The sequence below is a fragment of the Saccopteryx leptura genome, chromosome 1 (assembly GCF_036850995.1).
Source record: "Saccopteryx leptura isolate mSacLep1 chromosome 1, mSacLep1_pri_phased_curated, whole genome shotgun sequence".
Lineage (NCBI taxonomy): Eukaryota > Metazoa > Chordata > Mammalia > Chiroptera > Emballonuridae > Saccopteryx > Saccopteryx leptura.
This window is the reverse complement of record NC_089503.1, coordinates 154,354,536-154,373,330: the sequence shown is the minus strand read 5'-3', so window position 1 is coordinate 154,373,330 and position 18,795 is coordinate 154,354,536. Positions and strand designations below refer to the sequence as shown.

The 18,795-nt window shown below is 39.8% G+C and overlaps 1 protein-coding gene across 1 annotated transcript in view; it reads right to left on the bottom strand.

The window, feature by feature from the left end:
- HCN1 (hyperpolarization activated cyclic nucleotide gated potassium channel 1) overlaps positions 1–17,091 on the bottom strand; it is a 338,266-nt gene extending 321,175 nt beyond the window's left edge. Inside the window, exon 1 of the mRNA XM_066377963.1 lies at positions 16,597–17,091. Coding sequence (XP_066234060.1) covers positions 16,597–16,994 — 398 coding nt within the window. The 5' untranslated portion in view covers positions 16,995–17,091. The remainder of the gene's footprint in view (positions 1–16,596) is intronic.
- Positions 17,092–18,795: the final 1,704 nt, after the last annotated feature.

Below are 18,795 nucleotides of genomic sequence, written 5' to 3'. Positions count from 1 at the left end.
ATATTACATACAATAAACTAAAACTATAATTACACTATTAAAATATTTCTGGCCCTGGCTGGATAGTTCAGTGGATAGAGCATCATCTTGGCACATAGGTCACGGGTTCCATCCCCAGTCAGGGCACGTTAGAGAAGCAATGAGTGCACAACGAAATGGAACAACTAAGTGGAACAATGAGTTGATGCTTCTCTCTCTCTCTCTCTCTCTCTCTCTCTCTTTCTCTCTCTCCTTTCCTATTTCTTAAATCAATAGAAAAATGATAAAATAAGCATATATATTTGATTTGTATTCCTTTATAAAGAAGTCAGAAGAATATTTTGCCATGTTTGGAGTAGGATATGTTTGAGCAAAACTTAGAACAAGACAGACCACTCAGATAAATGTCAGGGATGGAACACAAACAAAAGGAGGCAGAAGACATAAATGCTCTGGAAGAAGTTTGAAAAAATAAAAACAGAGAAAAGAACAGAATGGCAAAAATAACCAGAAAATGGATGTGGTCTCAAGTAACAGAATATGAATTATAAGTAAATTCCCAGGAATGAAAAGTAAAGGAATGGTTACTTCCGTGTTGGAAGATCTGTGGGAAATTGGGGCCTAGCGTGGGAATGTACCAAAACACAATCACGCCAGAGGGAAATTGCTTACAGGCGTTGATGATGCAGTTATGGACATAAATACGCAGTATGATCCTTGAGAGGTGATTCACTCTGACCTATCTGTACACCACCTATGTACCAGAGTCTACCGATCTCATCTAACTACTATAATACTGGAGGAAAGGAACACAACATGCTCCTGCTATTGCTTCTGTAGAGGCTGTCCTTCATCCCCTGGACTAGACTGACTCCCTAGCTCTAGTCTTTCATTAGCTACTTTGTAGTTTTCCTTCATGATCAGAGATGGTCTCTCATTAGACAGTTAATGCATGTCTTTCACACAAGAGGGAACGCTCAGAATAAGCAAACTGACCGCTCTGTCCTGGATCTACCAGGGTGGCCAGTGCATACTGGGGAATTATTAAAATGGTATGAATTGAATTGCAAAGCTGAGGAGTTTTATTATCTCTAGTTTAATTCTGTAAGCCAACACTGTCTCTCTGCCTTACCCCAAAGAATAGATAACTAGATAAAGTTATCTATTTCATTTTAATTTTGGTTTTGGCCTGACCTGTGGTGGCAAAGTAGGTAAAGCGTCAACCAGGAATGCTGAAGTCACCAGTTTGAAACCTGGGCTTGCTTGGTTAAGGCACATGTGGGAGTTGATATTTCCTGTTCCTCCCTCACCACTTTCTCTCTCTCACTCCTTCCTCACTTAAATAAACAAACAAACAAATAAATAAATAAATAAATAAGTTTGGTTCTGTCTTTAGACACATACTAAATAGCTGGAAAACATGCAAAAATTGAGACCAAGAGTGTTGTTGGTATGTTGACATACAAATAAAATGTAGTAGGAACTACATGGTGTTGGTTTGGAAGACAGTGGTGGAACCATGCCAGAAGTCAGTGGATGAGTCATAATAGAGAAACAATAAAGGAAGAGGACCCGATCCATGGTTGTGGTGATGGACAGAAGTAAATGAATTTTAGACATATATAGGAGGTTGAACAAGTAAGGTCTCATGAGTCTGGTGTGTGTGTGTGTGTGCATGCATGCGTGTGTGTATGTGCACGCATGTGTATACATGCTCACTATACTCCTGTGCATTAGAGGTTGAGGTCCAGAGAAGATCAAGTAGGAGCCTAGGATACTAATGAGATATAGGATTAAGTACCACTTTTGGTCATTCAGTCCTTAAGGAAACATAAGCTGGAGAGCAGATTTGGTCATCAGGTCAAAGATGACATAATAAATCAAAGAGGTAGTTTTTATATGTGGTCTGAAGCAAAGGAATATGGCCTGGGCTAGAACAGATCGGGGATTAATCAGCATGTAGGCAATGATAGTTCAAGACACCGTCATGGATAACACTGACCAAGGAGAAGATGTACAGCGAAGAGAGAAGACACCTTGAGGACCAACGACATTTAAGCGAAAGGTGTAAGGATTAGAGCCTGGTAGGGGCTTTAAGAAGTACTGGACAGAGATTAAGGAAAATAATCAGAGGAGTAAAAGATCAGAGAAGTCAAGAAGAGCCAAGTGCCAATGAAAGTTCATTTAAATAACGTCTGGAAAGTGGCATTTACAAGACTTCTTGGTTGGTTGGTTGGTTGGTTGGTTGGTTGGTTGGTTGGTTGGTTGGTTGTTTGGGTGGTTGGTTGGTTGGTTGATTGATTGGTTTTTGTTTACTCAGAATACTATTCAAATGAAAAATCAATAATATAGGGTTTAGAAGTAATGCGAAGCAAGGGAGAGAAGTTGAATATAAATCCCTCTTTTGAAAACTCTGCAAAGGTAAAAGCTAAACTATAAATGTAGAAAAAAATAACTGAGAGCCAAGTGTTTGTTTTATTTTGTGTTGTTTAGTGTTTTGCATATGTTCCTTATAAATAAATTAATTTTATCTAAAATAGGGAAAATAAATGATGAAAAGCATCTTTAATTACCTATTATTATAAGAACTTTTTACATCATCTATCTCATTTTCCCAAGAATTTAAAATTAACTCTGTTTTGTTGTTGTTGTTTGCAAAACAGACAGACAGACAAGAAGAGAGAGAGATGAGAAGCATCAACATATTTGCAGCACCTGTTGTTCATTGATCGCTTTCTAATATGTGCCTTCACTGGCAGGCTACAGCAGACAGAGTGACTTCTTGCTCAAGCCAGTGTCCTTGGGCTCAAGCCAGAGACCTTGGGCTCAAGCCAGCAAACATGGGGTCATGTCTCTGATCCCACGCTCAAGCCAGTGCTCAAGCTGGATGAGCCCATGCTCAAGCCAGTGACCTTGTGGTCCTGGGTCCACAGCATCCCAGGCCAACGCTCTTTCCACTACATCACCACCTGGCCAGGCAAATTAACTCCGCTCTTAAAGATATACATTTCAGCAGGATTCTCCCTAATTCTCTAGTATCTCTGCTCTCTTTCATTCTAATTCTCTTTGGGATTTAGTATCTTCAGGTTATTTCTATAACTACAGAGTCCCAATAAGTAATGGGAGTTATGACATAATTTTTTCTGAAAGCAGTGATACTATTAGCTGGAATATCTTATTACCCAACCTTAAGAATCCAGAGGGAGTGATTTCAGAGGTACAATAGGCCTGTCGTTTGCAGGGAATTTCTCAGTCATCTGCCACATAATACCTCACACATTATATGTTGCTTTTTTTAGCTGCCTTTTTTTTTAGTAGATTCAAATTCTAATAATAACCTTCCAAAAATTTCCCAAGCAACTGTAATCCATTAATAGCCAACAAACTCCAATTTATAAGCTGTGTGGTAAACAGCATTCCTGTGGTGGTAGATTGTATCCTAATGGCAAACATTGACCTTTTTGTGTAATAACTACATCTATCTTCAATAATATCAGTAGCTAAAGTTTTATAGCTTTTTTTACTCCTACCACTTTCCAATGCCTCCATTATGAGTACAGTTCTTTATTGCTATTTTCACTCAACAGTCTGTTCATTTCAGTAAGATTGTTCATTAAAAGATTACAGAAAAACATAATAAAAGAGAAAAAAAAGTATTTTTTAGGAAAAATAATGGTTTTCACTAGTTCTTCTATTTTCTGAAGTATTAAACTGAAGTAAAATCAGAAGCAATCTTTGTAGTTTTATTTCTGTTTTATTTGCCCTCCTGAGTAAAAACATTTTAATGTTCAAAATTTATGCTTAACTCTTTACTGTCAAATATTTAGCTTCTTAGAAAAACAAATGAGCACTTGGAATAATTAGGTTTTGACACACAGGATCCAATCCAACATGAAGAACTAATACGAAATGCACAAAGCTCTCAGAAAACCGCAACCAATATTCAAATGATGGGACACCATTCCTCACTTAAGACTATCAGCTGCATAACTCAGATTCTTACAGACAGGATGAGAATATGTAAATTCTAACACTACATTTTTTTTTGTAAAGTCAAGAAAAAGACTGAGTCACTGGATCAGGATATGACTGAATTCCTTTGGGAACAAAGGATAGTGTTAAGATCTGGGCTCTAAGCCAGATCCCTGGGTTCAAATCCCAGCTTCTCCACTTAGAGGCTGTCTGGCTACTTAACCTCTTTATAATCTGGTTTTCTAAGCTGTAATTTGACACAAATAGTATCTGTTGTGCGTTTGCTGTAAGAACTCCGTGAGATAATATAAATGAAGACATTCAGAGCAGTGTCTGGCACATAGAACTTAGCAGGTCATAACACATCTGACTATCTTTTGTAGAATAAACCACTGACTGTTGTTTTTCCCATGTGTGACCAGTCAAAACATTTTAACAGTAATTCTTTCCCCCACTACATTAATGTAAAAATAACTGTGACAGGTAATGCCTAAAATTTTTATTTATTGTAGACATTTGAGTCAACGTAGTGGCATGCTTCACAAAGAAACCAATGGACCATATTTCTAGGCACACAGACTGCATATTTTGTCAACTTTATCCTCACCTAAATAAAGTATAACCACTTCATGTCTAGTCACTGATTATGAAAAGAATTTGAGACCGTGTGGGTGTTTAGCTTATTTAAATACTTAATGAGAGAAATTAAAAAAAAACAAACAAACATAAAATTCCAAAAAATATATATGTTTTAAAAATCACTGTTAGTGAAATTATGTTCCAGGAATAAATCCTATTTTGAAATGTCACTAGCTTCAAAATACTACCTTATATAGTTGTATTTCCCAGTCATTAAACGTTTACAGCAATGTGCTTGTGGTGTCCGTCCGTGGCTCAGATTTAAGAACACATTTTGGTCATTGCTGACTCTTGCTGTCTGCCAGCAGTGAGCTCTCACATAATTAGGGCTGAACACACTGCACTTTTAAAATTAAACCAAGCCTCTGGGAAAGAATCATGGAAATAGATGGTTAAAGGACACCCAGGCAATTAACAAGCATGATAAAGTTAAAAATTGAAGATAGAAAAGTAGGTTAAGAGCTTTTCTCTCTCTTTCCAACATGATTTGTTGATACAGAAGGAATAGAAATTAGCTTCATTTTACAGTGGAAAGAAATAGAGAGGCAGTCTGTATTTCAGTCAATAAGTCAATTGCTTTGCTATTTTCCCATGGATTTTTCTTCTCTCTTCTAAGCACATAGTTCTGAAATAATTCTTCCCTTGATTGACTTCTAAGACAAGCCTGGAAATCCTTTTTGCTTTCTGGAATCACAACAGTGTGTGACAAAAGACTAATAAAGACTTAAATGTTAAAATTCTAAGATAATTTTACCCCAGTAGAGTAACTGCAAAATGAAAGAAAGAAAGAAAGAAAGAAAGAAAGAAAGAAAGAAAGAAAGAAAGAAAGAAAGAAAGAAAGAAAGAAAGAGAAAAAGTATTGATTACTTTTGATGGTTTAAAAAAATCTGAGAAATACATGGTAAAAAATTTATAAAATGTAGTTAATGATTGAATATTATAGAATTAATACAAAATTATTTTCCCTAGTGGTATATCATGTTGTACAATTCCCCTATTGACATTCTTTCTCTCCTTTTGTGCTTTTCTTTTTTACTAGACAAAAAGCCATTGAAAGGCTATGACTTGGTTTCAGCTTTATTGGTAGCTGAAGCACCTACTAGTCCCTGAACACATACTCAACACTCAGTAAATATTTCCTGAATAAGTGAATTCATGTTTATGATCCCGTGTCTTGTAGAGAAACCACTAAAGCACTATTACGTCTCTTTGAATTAATGCCGACCTCCTGCTATTGGACTGCATGAATGTCATCACACTTTTGAACTGCTTTTCCAGAAAATACCTGTTGGTTATATAGGGGGTCCACCCAGATGGCCTTGCTTTGACTTAAACTCAGGTCTTGTAGTTTTTGTAGGTTTGTCCCAACCTTCTCATCTTTTAGTTTTGTGAGAATAATTTTGCTATAGAAGTTATCCATGGTGTTATTGATTTTACTATCTATTTGTTCAATCTGTTTTTTATTTGCAAAAAACTAAGCTGCCACTTTCTTCTCAAACTCACATCCCCTTTCCTTTTGAAAATTATGTCAACTTCAATTTTCCTATATCAAGATCTATGCTATCTTTTCCATTAACTTAATTCAAAGGCCAGTTTAATAGTATTCGTTCAAAACAATTTGGGTTGGAATGTTTTTTTCTTTAAGTTTGGTGAAGACAATAAAATAACATACTCACCAGAGAGTTAAAAATCAAAATTAATGCCCTTTCAAACCATTGACTCTGTATTTTATTAATATGCCTAAAAGACAGTGCTCATTTCTCATCCCTATACAATAGGTCTTGAAATGAAATGTGCACTGTTACACCAAGCAGCACAATCTGGGGAAAGACCAAAAATGATACGTACAAGAAAATAACGTCATTCCTTCTTAAATGTCATTGCCCAAAGAGATATATTTTCAACTCTGTTTTGATGAAAATAGCATTGATTCCAAAAGCAATGACATTTTAAATAGCTTTTATAAGGCTGTGAAGCAAAAGCCATCCTAAGATCTCTACAAAATATATCCCGAAATTTTTAAAAAACAAGAATTATGGTAAACAGAATTAATATGAGTATGTATGTATATTTCAAATGTCTTCAAATCTTTTTCCTAAATGCATGTTTCTATGTATTAGATGAGGCTATCCATACTGGATTAAAATATTCAAGTTTCTGTAGGAAATACAGGGGGGAAAGACCAACTGGTTGTTGAAAATTGTGTAAAAACCAAGATTGAGAATAACATTGCCAAAATTTCTTCATTCATTTATATTTATTGAGTGCCTATGTTGTGCCATGCATGCATCTAGCCTTGGGAATAGAGTGGTTAAAACAATTTTTTTTAAAAAAAATCCTTCACCTTAAGTGAGGCTTAAATTACAGCAAAGGGAAGGTAAAAATCAAACCAGACTAACAAAACATTTAGTATTATAAATTATGATAAGTTCTATGAGGAAAAGGCAGGGCAGAGATATGAAGAATAGATAATAACCAGGGTTTTGGACAGGGTTAAAATTTTACTCAGGTTATATTTGTACATAATTTTCTACCACTATTAAAAATTTTACAGCAGTCATCCTGCATCCATATATTTGCAAATATGTCATCTTTTTGTAAGATAACTAACAAGTTTTTTTATATTTTCAAAAAAATTATATTATACAGGGTCAAATTGCTATTTTAAAAGGTTTCAGGACTGTCTTTGGAGTCACATATTAGAAAGCTATTCCCCATAGCAGTATTTTTAAATAATTCACTAATATTTGTCTAGAAACACTGATTTTAGTTATTTTTTACCTTTTATAAATTTAAACCTATTTGGATTTAATTTTGTTGCAAGTTCATAAGAATGAATTTTACTCAATTATTCTAGTCAGATAATACTACTTATTATATAACATCTTTTTATATTGACTTGAAGTTTTCAGATTTGGGTATATATTAGTTTCTATTTCTGGTTTTTGTATTCAGTCTTTTTTTTTTTCTATTCTATATCCTCCATCATAGTTACTAATACTTAGGAAAGTTACTGATATATTTTAATACATTTACCTTATAATCAGCCATTTGACAGTTGAGTCTATCATGTCTCAGTTGGTTCAAATAAGCTTTCTGAGTCAGGTAAACATCCTATGCAAAATATCTTCATCCCAAATATACCTCTGGCTGTAAGGCTGTGCTCCATTGCACTGACTGACTCAAGCACAACAAATCTGTATTTTATCCCTGCTGACAAGGTCTCTAGCCTTAAAATTAGACAACTTGATTGACATGGGAGTTTCCACTTCTCAAGGTGAGTCTTTCTAGCGACAGCTCGAATTATTCAATGGATAGTCCAAGCAAAACTCTATCTCCCTGTACCTTCCATTGTTTTTAGTGTCATATTTCGGTGGAAAAATATTAAATAGTTCAGGAAGTCTTAACTAGGGGTCAAATCTTAACTAGGAGTCCAAAAATAAGTGCTTAAAGGGAACCACAAATCTCATGACATCACAGACAAAATTTTTATGAATATATGCATTTTACCAGGGCTGTGGGTCCACAGCCTTCCTTTGACTTTTAATGTCTTCTGTGAGGCTGGGAGCTGAAATGAACGGAAATGGATGGCCATGAATGATTAATAGAATCAATAACTGCAGTTAATAGAATTCTGGGGTTTTTTAATATTGTTTAATACATATACAACCCTAACTAGGTGCTTTTAGCATATATTTCTGCTATGGTATATGAATAAGAAATACATCTGAATCCCAAATAATATGTTTTTAATCTTTATCTTAATTCACTTACATGACTATTAGAGACAATTACCAAATTGATTGCCTAGAATAAGAAAGCTTTATAAAAATAACAATGAATGACTCAACTAGAGGAAAATAACTAATATTCATTCTCCCTATAGGTACTACTCATAAAATTTACATAATCCATTTTCCCAGGTTCTCTTCATGTCTTTCAAACAACTAAGGCTGTATAATTTTGTAAGGTATATTCTCTTTTTAAAAAAATAAGGTTAATATTCTGTAAAGGCAATAAGTGACATCTGCTATAAAATGATGTCCAGAAAGATTTTAAAATCATTGTTTCAAACTTGCAATCTTTCTTAAATCATATTTCTAAACAACTCTTTTTCATGACTATTTAATTTGACAATAAAATGTAAATAGCCTGACCAGGCAGTGGCAGTGGATAGAGCATCGGAGTAGGGCATGGAGGTCCCAAGTTCAAAACTCCAAGGTCACCAGCTTGAGTGCAGGTTCATCTGGTTTCAGCAAGGCTCACCATCTTGAGCCCAAGGTCACTGGCTTGAGCAAAGGGTCACTTGCTCTGCTGTAGTCCCCCAGTCAAGGCACATATGAGAAAGCAATCAATGAACAACTAAGGTGCTGCAATGAAGAATTGATGCTTCTCATTTCTCTCCCTTCCTGTCTATCTGTCCTTCTCTCTGCTTCTCCCTGTCTCTCTCACTAAAAATAAAATGAAATGAAATAATGTAGCAAGTTATAAACCATCGTATTTAGCTCCTGCATAACATTTATCTGATGTGAACTAAGATCTCAAATGGTACAGTGGTGTCATTTTCTGATGAAAATAATAATGAACAGAAAGTAGTACAAGCAAGACAATGCAATCAGAATTTTCCTTAAAAGCTATTTTAAATAGTCAATACTGTAGCATTCTATACCAAAGAAAAGATAATACTTTTATACCTGGAAAATGTTGTAGGTTTCTGTCAACCGATGAATGGATACATAAAAGTTGGTATAACCATACAATGGAATAATATTCAGCCCAAAAAAAGGATGGATGGAAGGAAGGAAGGAAGGAAGGAAAAGAGAGAGAAAGAAAGAGAGAGACAAAGAGAGAAAGAAAGTACTGTATGAAACATCCTACAATATGGATGAAACTTGAAAACTTTGTGCTAAGTGACAAAAACTTAGTAAGAAAGACTACATAGTGCACAAGTCCATTGATATGAAGTGTCCAGAGCAGGGGTCGGGAACCTATGGCTCATGAGCCAGATTGGCTCTTTTGATGGCTGCATCTGGCTCGCAGACAAGTCTTTAATAAAAAAAAATAATAATAATGTTAAAAATATAAAACATTCTCATGTATTACAATCCATTCATTTTTTACCACTCATGTTCATGGTTGCGGGTGGCTAGAGACAATCACAGCTATCCTCCGGGACAACACCAAATTTTTATTGGATAATGCGATCATACACGGGTCGTTGTATGGCTCTCACGGAATTACATTTTAAAATATGTGGCGTTCATGGCTCTCTCAGCCGAAAAGGTTCCCGACCCCTGGTCCAGAGGAAGAAAAATCTATAGGGGCAGAAAGTACATTAGTGTTTGCCAAAAGCTATGGGGGCAGGAGGAGAAGAGGATGGGAGTCATGAGTGCTAATGGGCATGGGGTTTCTTCCTGAGGTGAGAAAATGTTCTAAAATTGACTGTGGTAATGGTTGCACAATTATGAACTTATTAGAAAACATTCAATCACACACTTTAAATGAGTGAATTGTATGGTGTGTCAATCCTCTTAAAAATCTGTTGGAAAACGAAGTGTTGGAGAAAGCTAGGCAGGAAAAAAGTCTACTACTGTGCATTTTTATGGCATTAGCAATATATAATTGAATAATACTGGTGAGGTTGTGGAGCTCAAATTCTACTGGAGGAACACACATGAAACATAAATGTAAGTTCTGATGAAACAAGTGGCCCTAACAAAACCGAAAAGGAAGGGACAGGTGTTCAAGGTAATTGCAGTGATGAAACCGAAAGCCAGCCGACAAAGAGAAACTAGCTATGATGCAGAATGATGAGCCAGGAAAAGATCATTTCAGGCAGTGGGATTAAAATTAAAATACAAAAACAAAAAATACAAAATAAGAAGGAGAGAACCCAGTTTGTCCTAGGAACTGCAAATTCACCCAGGTGGCTGGAACACAGTGAGGAAGCAAGCATTGTATGATGAGGCTGCAGAGATGGTTGAAATGATGCAGGGTCTTTTGTAGCTCATGGAGGGTTGTCAAGTTTATGCTAACAGCAATGGGAAGCCTCCAAAGGGTTTGAAGCAGAATGATGACATTCTTAGACATAGTATGGCATTATTTGTCTTGCCACACTCTGTTGAATAGAATGGATGCAGTGTTGACTTTCTGTCCTAAAACTGCCGGTGCATATCTAAACAGGAATACCAACATAGTTGAACCTACATGACTCTTAAAATTTCAAAAGGTGTCTCAACTGATAGCCATACTAACTGGTAAAATTCATGTGCATAGAATTGCTAAACTATTCACAGCTAGTAATTCCATTCCCTGAACTCTGCCCAGAATGCAATGACAAGGGATGCACAAAGATGTTTGCTGCAGCACTATTTATAATACTGAAATACTGGAAATGCACAGTGAACATACAAAATTCGTAAAGAGCTGCTAACTCTATGTGTCCAATTAGCCTCACTTCTTTGGAGTTAGAGTGAATGTTGTGAAAATAAAGCCAGATCTATGTAAGCAAGGTTTCCAAATTGTAAATCCAGGGCACGTGCAATTTTGCTGCTTTGCTCTTACTGAGTGGTCAGTTATTCGGTGAAACTGTTGAAAAGTATTATGGAGAAATTGATTCAGAAATTTGAAAAGGGTCATGAAATCAATTTTTGTCACTTAACTTGGGTGAAATATGTCAGATAAATGCTCAGTTCAAAAAATAATTAACATCTAAGTGATGGAGAAAGACAACTTAGGGTGGTGAAAATACAATGCAATATATAGGTGATGTGCTAAAAAATTGTGCACCTGAAACCTATATAATTTTGGTAACCAATGTCACTCCAATAAGTTCAAAAAAAATTTTTAAATAATCAATATCCATAAACAGGATGGGGCAAAAGTAGATTTATAGTAATTATATAGAAAATAATATAATAATAAATAATAAAAGAATAAGTTGTTTCACATGCTCAGAACTATAAACCTACTTTTGACCCACCATGTAAGTTTGAATGCACATAATTGTACACAGATGTCCCTTGAATAATTTATGTCACATACACACACACATAGAGCCAGGAAGGTTTATTTGGCAAAAATACAGAAAATTCCAGGATGCACCAGAGAGCATCACCATTTTCTCTTAACTTTCTTCTGGAATAATAATAAGTTGTACATGAAGACGCCTTCACAAAGAACATTATTTTTAGAAGAGTACTTAGTGTAAGTGGAAATAGTCCTTTTCCCTAATGCAGGCAGATTTTTCCTTCATTACCACTACCTCTGCTTCTAAAATATATGGTGTCAGCCTAATTTAAAGTTTGCTATTTCTTTACAGAATGATGAAATGAAAATGTGTTAGACCCTGAAAATGTTTGGTGCTCCTCATGAAGTGCTAATGGTCAGCCATAATCGGTAAGGTACTTAAACAAGGAAGTCCTTGCCTTAAGCCCAACCCTTTTTCTAAAAAGAGAAGTGAATTACCTGTTAAGCACAAGAACCACACCCAGAATGGCAAAATGCTCCCATGAAAATCACATCAGATATATTCTGCTTGCCTCATCCTGCCTTTGGGACATATGTTCACCAAGTGGAATAATGCATAATTACAAAAACAATTAAAATGCTTTTTGGTGTTGGTGTTTCTTTGGTGTATGTTTTTTGATCAAGCAGATGTAATTTAATTAGATTTTGTTAAATATCCTATGATAGTAATAAGTTCTAATGTATTTAAAATTCATTATGACTCCACATTGAAATTCATAAATATGAGTCCATATAATTAAATATAAATTGGTAGTAGTGCATCTTCCCAATGACTCTCAGTTCATACCAAGTCCCCAGAAGTAGGTTTAAAGGAAAAGTTGCTCAGAAAGTAAACAAAATATCTCTTAATATATTAATATTATATCACTATAAAATCATAAACGCAATAAAAGAGTGAAACATTTAAGAAATCATAAAGTTATATAACTTACAAGACTACTTAGAAAGAGTAACTGAGAAAAAAATCCATACTTTCCAAATCTTTTCAATAACTTCACTTTAATTGGGCCTAAAAGTTGTCAGAGCCACTAAGAAGAAACTTAATTGAAATTGTAAGATCTAGAAAGGTTCACCTAACGGAGAACAAGAATTAAACGCTTATGGTCCATGTCGGCTGTGGCGATACTGAGAGGAAATAACAGGAGCAGCACTGGGGGAACACAGGGCACATTCAGCACAAACATATCCTAACAGTGGGCTAATTAGTCTTCAAAACCCAGAGGGCCGGGCTGTTTCCTGGAGAGAAGCCCCTAGGAATGAGAGGTCTGTCTCCAACTAACTGTGTACCATAGGGGAGGCTTCCCTTCACTGAGGAACAACACATCAGTGACCTCTGACATCACTACAGTTGCGAATGCAAAGCGAGGCAGAGATGGAAACCCAGAAAGTCCCTTCTTCAGGAAGAGACTCTGATCTCTTGAGACCTCGGGTACCTTGTGGCTCAATAAGCTTTTCACACAGTTACTCAGACTAATCGATGAAAAGCAGTGGAAGCAGTAAAGTCAAGATATGAAATCTCCTTTACCAAAAGCAAGATGTTGACAGACAGCATACATGGAATACAGGCATTATTTTTAAAAGAGCCCTTATGTAAGGGCTCTCCCACAAAATCATGTCAGAATCCCGCAAAAAGGCAAATAGTCTGGTCATAAATTCGTCCACGGTAAACTACTCGCGTAATAAAACCCATCCACAAAAGTATTCTAAATATTCTTTTAATCGTTGGAATGATTCTATCATAAGTATGGATTGGCTGTGAAAAAACAGTGCTTGGCCAGTGTCATTTTTTTTATATTAAATAAGTGAAAAGTGAAAGTTTAGCTAATAAATAGATAATCACTGTCAGTAATCTCAAAATGTCAAAGTTAATCTCCAAATTAAATATTTGCGGGTGCTGTTCACATCAAAGTCGATAAGATGGACCCTATGTCCTCACTTTGTAAATATCAATGTAATTTTATTCTTTAAGGAACTAGATTCCCTCGTTTGAGTGATTAGAGATCAATATATATATATATGTATATGATTTATTACTAAATTTTCTAGCTCCCATCCAATTTTCCCAACAGGATTGATAGTATTGGACTCTAGTTGCATCCTGAAGTTCTCTAACATCCTCCTCCCCTGAGAAAGAAGAGAAATACCAAGCCTCTGCGCCACTTACACCAGGGGCAGGAAGAAACCACTTGTCAGACGTGGCAACAGCTCTCTGGGGCTGCTGCATGAGAGGCACATGGCTGGTTCTCCTGGGGTCTCCGTGGGAGCCCTGCCCTGCCCCCTGGGAAGTGGCAAGGAACCAGAGAGTGGAAAGAAAGCATCCTGAGAAAGGAGAGCTACTCCATCATTAGCCACAGTGTTCAAGTCCAGACATGCCCTGGGGTAGCAGGCTCACACCACCACCAGCAGCTGGCGCGGAACAAAGAGCAGAGGGGTAAACTTGCCTGGCCAGGCAAAGGTTTCAGAAAGTGTCCAGCAAAACACCCTCTGGGGATCCTTATCTACAACACGTGACCCAATGGAAATCTGTTCTTGTGTCACTTTCTCAGTTGATAAATTACTGAGCATAAGTTTGGCATTGTAGGACTCATAGCCAAGAACGTTTCCTTCAAGGGTCTTCCTCAGAAAGGAGCCCTGTGGTGCACGGACCATGACCACTACACATCTATTTGTTGAAGATTGCTTATCATTGCTTTTCCTTTAGACAAAATCACTGTCAGAATTTTCTCCTTCAAATAAGCATTTACACGATTGTTACTTTAGTTTGTTGTTTTAGAAATACTGTCATCATAATTTTTAAAATATATTTTTTCAGCTATCTTCCAATTAAAAAATCTAAATCAGAGTAATTGTTTAATTTATGTATGTCATTTTCTTTCCAATTATGCAGTTAGTTATGCAAACATTCCAAACTATTCCACAATGTAATTTATTTAGACTATTAGTTCACTTCTTAGTCCTTTCTCGTTTCTTTAAAATGCATGATAAACTTGAACCACCATCTGATTTCAACTTATTCCTTTTCTGGTAACATTTCTTTCTTTTTAAAGAGATATTTTTGTCTCATAGGACTTACTTGGAAAAATGTGGAGAATCTTTAATTTCATGAATTTCATTCAGTAAAATGATTTTGGCACGCTGTTTCAATGCTTGAAAGATGGCCTTATGTTTTTACTCAGTAAGTGGAAAAAGTTTAATTGTTTGATATATAACTTTATTTTGAAAAGTGTAGTCTTTACACATTGTTCAAAAAATAAAAATATCTTTTGTAATCATTTAATTGGGTGTGAAATTAAAGTTTAGCATTTTATTTGCATGTGAGTACTGAACCAAATATATTTCTAGAAAGATCATGCTTACTTTTATTGTTAAGACTGAAGGCTGTTGCCATATAAAGTTTTTTCATTAAAAAAATTGTAACATATGTTGCAACATACTACCACTGAGGACTGAGATAGTTGGCATTCTATATTTAATTTCAACCTTTAAAATTCTAAAGAACACGACAATCTTATATACTTCAGGACAAAGTCATTTATCTCTTTGATTCTATAAGTATCTTCCTAGTGGAGGACTCATGTTAGTAGATCCTTTTAATATGAACATTATTTAAAACTCTTATTTTCTATGGACTGTAAATGTCATTATGTTTCATAAGTCTTCCCTTGGATTTTGCTGTGCTTTTGCAAATAATAACCTTAAAATTATACCACTTCCTAAAATCCATTTACTCTATCTATAAATAACAGAGACTACTTATTTCCAAGACAATACATATCTCAGAGAAGGGGAAGACAGACACGCCAAGGCGAAGCGTGGCGGGAGTCTGGGTTTTCAGAACTGTGGACAGCTCCACCAAGGCCGGAAATTGATGACAATTTCCCTTAGTTTTAAAACAGCACTCAAAGCAAGCTGCTTTTTTATTGTTACATTTGTTTGCTGTTGAATGGACAACTATTAAAACTGATTAGCTGGCACGCACACTTCTTTTGTGATTCCTTTTCGAACGAGTTCAGTTAAATAATTAATTAATGCCACTCTGAGTTCCTTTTTTTTTTTTTTTTTGAAATGGAAAGCCCAGCCTTGATATTCAGGCACTAAAATAACGTGGCTTCAGGGTGTGCGCACGCTAAGAGGATCTACTTCACGACCTTCATTTGATAATCTCTAAACATGCTAATAATAAGCGAATGAAGACTTGGGCGACAAACAAGATCAGGAAATGTCTTCATGTTAAGTCTCAGAAGCAGTCATCCTGACAGCTGACAGCTCCCTGGCCTTGTTCTGAGCTGGGGACAACGGGAAGGAGGGTTCTGAAAGAGACTTGGAGTCAAGGTCAAGCTCGGTGTCCCCGTGTTTCGGGAAGGGGCTCTGGGAACGCCGGAGCGTGTTTGTCAGGGCTCGGTGGCCCGTCACGCTCCCGCCCAGCCCCGCAGCGCCCGCGGCACCGAACTCTCAAGTCGGGGCTGTCCGAGCGCGGGCCGCCGTGCCCAGCCTGCCGGCCACGGTCTGCAGAGATGCCCTGAGAATGCCCGGGGGTGCCTAGAGCAGACGAGCGGCCGGATCGGCTGGGACCTGTGGGGTGACTGTCCCCGGCCGCCCGGCCCGACCTCCACTCTGCCCCAGGAGCGCCTCTTTTCCTTTGGGGAGGGACGCGCTTTTTCGGAGCGGGGAAGGGTGACACCCCCAAAACCACTTTCTGGCCGCCTCCTTACACTGTCATCTCCGAAGTAAAAGTTTCCAGGCGCAACTTAAGCATCCTCCCATGGGGGGGGGGGGTGTCAACCTGGCCTTTTTCCCTCCACCCGATCGGTCCCCAAAGTTGGCGAAGCAAAGACGGCCAGGCACTCGGGGTTTTCAGGCCACGGCAACGCCTCGTCCTTAGCGGTCCCGGGTGCCAACTAGTTGGGGAGCCGGCCCGGCCCGCGCGGGGGTCCCGCGGCGCCACCCGGCCGCGCGCGCCCCGCCCGCAGCCCTCACCTGAAGTCGCTGTAGGGGTGGATAATCCAGAAGCCTGCAGTTTTAACCCTTTCCTGCTCCTTCTCCACCGCCTTCTGGCTCCCGAACATGCGGAGGGAGAATTTGTTGACGCCGGGCTGCAGCATGGAAGTGAACTGGCGCTGCATGAAGCCGTACTGCCGCCGGGGCCCCTCGGCGTCCTCCAGGCCCCCGGCCGGCTCCTCGCCGCCGCCGTCCACCTTGAAGCACACGGAGTTGCCCAGCTCCTTGGCGCCCGGGCCGCCGCCCCCCGGAGGGCTGCCCAGTCCCTTCTCGGGCCCGGCCGGCCCCGCGCCCGTCGCGGACGGCTTGGAGGGGAAGACGCTGTTGCCATCGTCCCGGCTGCTGGACGACGAGTTGGGCTTGCCGCCGCCTTCCATGCCCGGGGGACGCGGCGCCGGGTCCGGACGCGCCGGGGGGCTCGCAGCTGCGGGGCTGGGGCCGAGCCGGCTGCGCGCGAGCCCGCCTGCCCGTCGCGGCGGCGGCGGCGGCGGCGGCGGCTGCTGCTCCCCGCCCGCCGGCTGCTCGCTGCGCGCCTCGCTCCCGCCGCCGCCGCTGCCCTCGGTGGCTGCGCTCCGGCTGCGCCGCGGCTCCGGCTCCGGCTCCGACTCGGGCTGGGCTGGGCTGGGCTGGGCGGCCCGTGCCGGGAGGCTCCGCTCAGCCCGCGCGCCGGCGCCGCCCCGCGGACGCCCCCTGCCGGCCGGAAGGCTCTGCGCGCCGGCGCTCCCTCCACTCCCGTTCCACTTCTGCCCAGCGTGACATTGAACTCCGGGGCCCTGGGGGTCTCTGCTCTTACACGTTCTGAGAGCCGAGCCGGGGCGCGTTTGTACAAACAGGAGAGAGACAGACAGACTGAGCTGGTGGATGTGTGTTCGTTCAAAGAGACACTGCCACGTTGTTATTGGAATGTACAGATGGGGAGAAGGAGAGGGGATGGCTGTCCCCGCTCGCAGGAAACTCACGAGTAAAGCTATATGTGCACGAGAAAGTACGGCTTGACAATGTACAGCAAGTTTCACGAGCAGAAGGGAAGTTCAGTGTGCGTGTGCGTGTGCATGAGTGTGAGTGTGTGTGTTGGACGGCGAGAGCAGACAGCAAACGCTACTAGGTCTGGGTGACTCGAGTCATCAGCTGCGTAGGGTTTTTCAGATGAAGCTCCGCACCCACAGATGGCTGACCTCCTGCCACTACTCCCGTCTGTCCTCTTAGAACTCTTTCAGCAGGGGCCAGATTCCTTTCTTCCCAAAACCACTCACACCGATACACGTGGGAAGGTCTTCCAGCTTCCTTGACTGAGGCAGAAATGCGCCAGGGAGACCCTGCAGAGCTCCCTATCTCTCAGATCAGTTACGTAATCAAGCGTGTTGGTCAGTTCTCTCCTACACCTTGCCAGGGAAGCCAAGTTGTCTTGGAATCTAGGAGAATGTAGCCAGTATTTCAGAAGGGGGGAAAAGAGTCCAATGAAATTCACAGCGTGCTATGTATGCTGAGGAAAGCATTCTCACACTCCTCTAGTTCCCTCGTCGTTTCCCAAACCCTCTGGAAATGCTAAACCGTCCACCTTAACCGTCACGCAGCGGGGCAGGCCCGGTGTCTGAAGAGCTCCAAGATCCCCAAATGTCCCCAAACATCTGTTCCAGAGACAAGCCCTGACTTCCTGACCACAGACTCTCCAAAGGAAACCCCGCCCCACGGAGAGTCCCTGAACTCATAAGGTCCTGTCAGGTACAGCTCTTTTTGCGGGGCAGGGAGTGGGCACCTCCAGGAGGAAATCTATGACAAGCTGGCCACCAAAGGCCTAATAGGAAAATGTGAATGGGGCCAAATCAAGGTGCTTTCCCAGAAAACTGAGCAGTGATGAAGCCAATTAAGACAGGCAGGGATACAGGGAGAGAACTAGATGCCTTCATGGGGAGGGGGGGATGAACAGAACTGAGAAAGGGAACAGAGAACAGAGGAAAAGTGTGGGGAGAGGCAGAAACAAGCATTAGACCCAACCGTGTTCTAATCTTGCAAGATTTTTCCTTACCATTCTTCGTACCATAGCCTATGCTAAATCTTTCTCGGTGAGCTGCATCCTGACTCAGACACCATCTGTTTTCAACTAATCAAAAACCAGAACCCTAAGAAATTAGTATAGGTCGCCAAATTTCAGTGGTTTAAAAGAAAAAGGAAAATATG